A 2114-nucleotide genomic window follows, 5' to 3' on the forward strand; every position below is an offset into this window, starting at 1 on the left:
ATCACTGTCTTAGTTCATCTACTTCGCTTGTCTTGTTTTAGTGGACTTTTTGTGACTGATGGAGTTATGACGTCAAAAGTCTTGAAATAAACGAAAAAAATATAGTTATATATAACTTGTAAAATCTAAGATAATATGTCATTGAACTCGTGAAACTAGAAATATCTAGCATGTAAAACTCGATGCTTGTTTATTCCATGCACACAAAAAATAAACATTTAAGTTATAGTTTGTTAATTTTTGAAAAAAAAAATGTGAGGACGCCACCTACGTTAGAAAACGAATAAACGTCTTGCAAAAAGAGAAGTTGAAACGACCAGACTGTAACGTTTTCTTAGTTGTAACAAGAATGGCATGTTAAAAAATTAGAAGTAACCCTTACAATACTATAACTTTGAAACTTATTGTCGTTTTCATAAACCAAAATAAATTGAACAGAAATCACTGGGAAACAAATATAATTTTTTATCGGAATAACAAGGTGAACGCGTATTGCAGTGGCAACTTCTGGAAGTAGTGACCCGTGTTCTTCAACAATTTCTTCCAGCGATGGAAATGTAGCCAAATTTCCCTTCTCAATATTTCTCAACCACAAAGGAATTTTAGCTTTGAAGGAAGCCAATTTTTCATGTGCAATAACCACGTTTTTATTACTTCCTTGGAGGAAAATATTTATTTCATTTAAGTTAGTAAATATGTCGGTCAAGTATGCTAGCATTTGCACAAGCTCTGGGGAATCAAATGAAGAAAAGAGATCCAACTTTTGATCCTTTAAAAATGTCTTGATCTCCTCACGAAGCTCAAATATACGCTGCAAGACATGTCCACGGGATGGCCATCTCACCTCCGTGTGGTACACTAGAACCGTGTGTTCAGAATCCATGCTTTCACAAAACACTTGAAATAAACGATGGCTCAGTGAACGTCCTCTAATTACGTTAACAATTTTCACACATGTTGACAAAACTTCTTGCAGACTTTTTGGTAAAGTCTTCACTGCTAATGCATACTGATGAAGCAGGCAGTGTGTGACACGAACCTCAGGAATTTCCCGTTTCATGAGGGTAGCAAATCCTGACCGATTTCCTAGCATAGCAGGAGCGCCATCTGTACATATTGAACCAACGATGTTCATATCCAATCCATGTTTTAAGAAAACTTTTTTTTATGAGGTAGAACATGTTCTGGCCTTTTGTGGTGGTCTTTAGTGATTCACAAAATAGAATGTGTTCTAATACTTCTTCATTCTTGACATAACGAACAAGAGCAATCAGTTGGCTACAGTGGGAGACATCTGTAGATTCATCCAATTGCAATGATATTTTTACAGGAGTCGCCTTGATATCAGTAATCACCTGTTCCAAGATGTCCTCGCTCATATCAATTATTCTGTTCCTGATGACATTGGTACTTGTTGCACCTTCCTTTCCGCATCTTTCCCCAGAATGGTCTTAACAACTTCAAGGAAACATTTCTTCACTAACTCTTCAACGATGGTATAAGGTTTTTTCGCGTTGGCCACCTGATACACATCTTGACATGATGCTTCAAGAACATGCTTTTCACTTGGTACATATCCTAACTTTGGCAGAGTTCCTAGACATTCAAAACGTGCCTTCTTCACCTTCAGTGATTCTTCGTCGTGCCCAGCTTCTCTACCACCATGTACTCAGTTGAAATGTTCGTTGAGTTTGGAAGGTTTCAAATTTGCATAAGAAAATATCACTGAACATAAAAAGCATTGAGGTCTTTCTGTCCCACTTCTCTCAGTTGTACAAAACGATAGTAATCATCGTTCCACTTTCTTTTCTTCGCCATTATGGATCTCTGAAAATAAAAATTATCACGAGACGTAAATAGTAGGCGTATGTTTAGTAAAAAAAAATTAAAACAGGAAGAAAGAATCACAATAGTGAATTAATTGAAGATCGTAATCAATATTCTTGACCGGCAACGGCAAATGAACAAAAAAAGTTGTTTTTCTGGACCCTATCCTCGCACCCCCAAGAATTGGATATCGCACCCCAGGTTGGGAACCACTGCGATAAGATTAATTCTGATACTGAGATAGTAACAAGTGTAGGAATATTAAGTGTAGGACTTTCGGAAAGGTG

At 36.8% G+C, this 2114-nt stretch overlaps 1 protein-coding gene across 1 annotated transcript; it reads right to left on the reverse strand.

Annotated features, from left to right (window-relative positions):
* Positions 1-334: 334 nt before the first annotated feature.
* Positions 335-1135, reverse strand: LOC106457159 (protein ZBED8-like). The gene has a single exon (XM_013916545.1). It carries the CDS (start codon positions 1133-1135, stop codon positions 335-337), a length of 801 nt encoding a protein of 266 aa, XP_013771999.1.
* Between the last annotated feature and the right edge of the window lie 979 nt (positions 1136-2114).

This window comes from Limulus polyphemus, unplaced genomic scaffold (assembly GCF_000517525.1).
Source record: "Limulus polyphemus unplaced genomic scaffold, Limulus_polyphemus-2.1.2 Scaffold298, whole genome shotgun sequence".
NCBI lineage: Eukaryota > Metazoa > Arthropoda > Merostomata > Xiphosura > Limulidae > Limulus > Limulus polyphemus.

What these genes read in the sequence shown, in the direction of transcription:
- LOC106457159 (XM_013916545.1), bottom strand. Translation starts at nt 1,135, where the DNA reads ATGAACATCGTTGGTTCAATATGTACAGATGGCGCTCCTGCTATGCTA.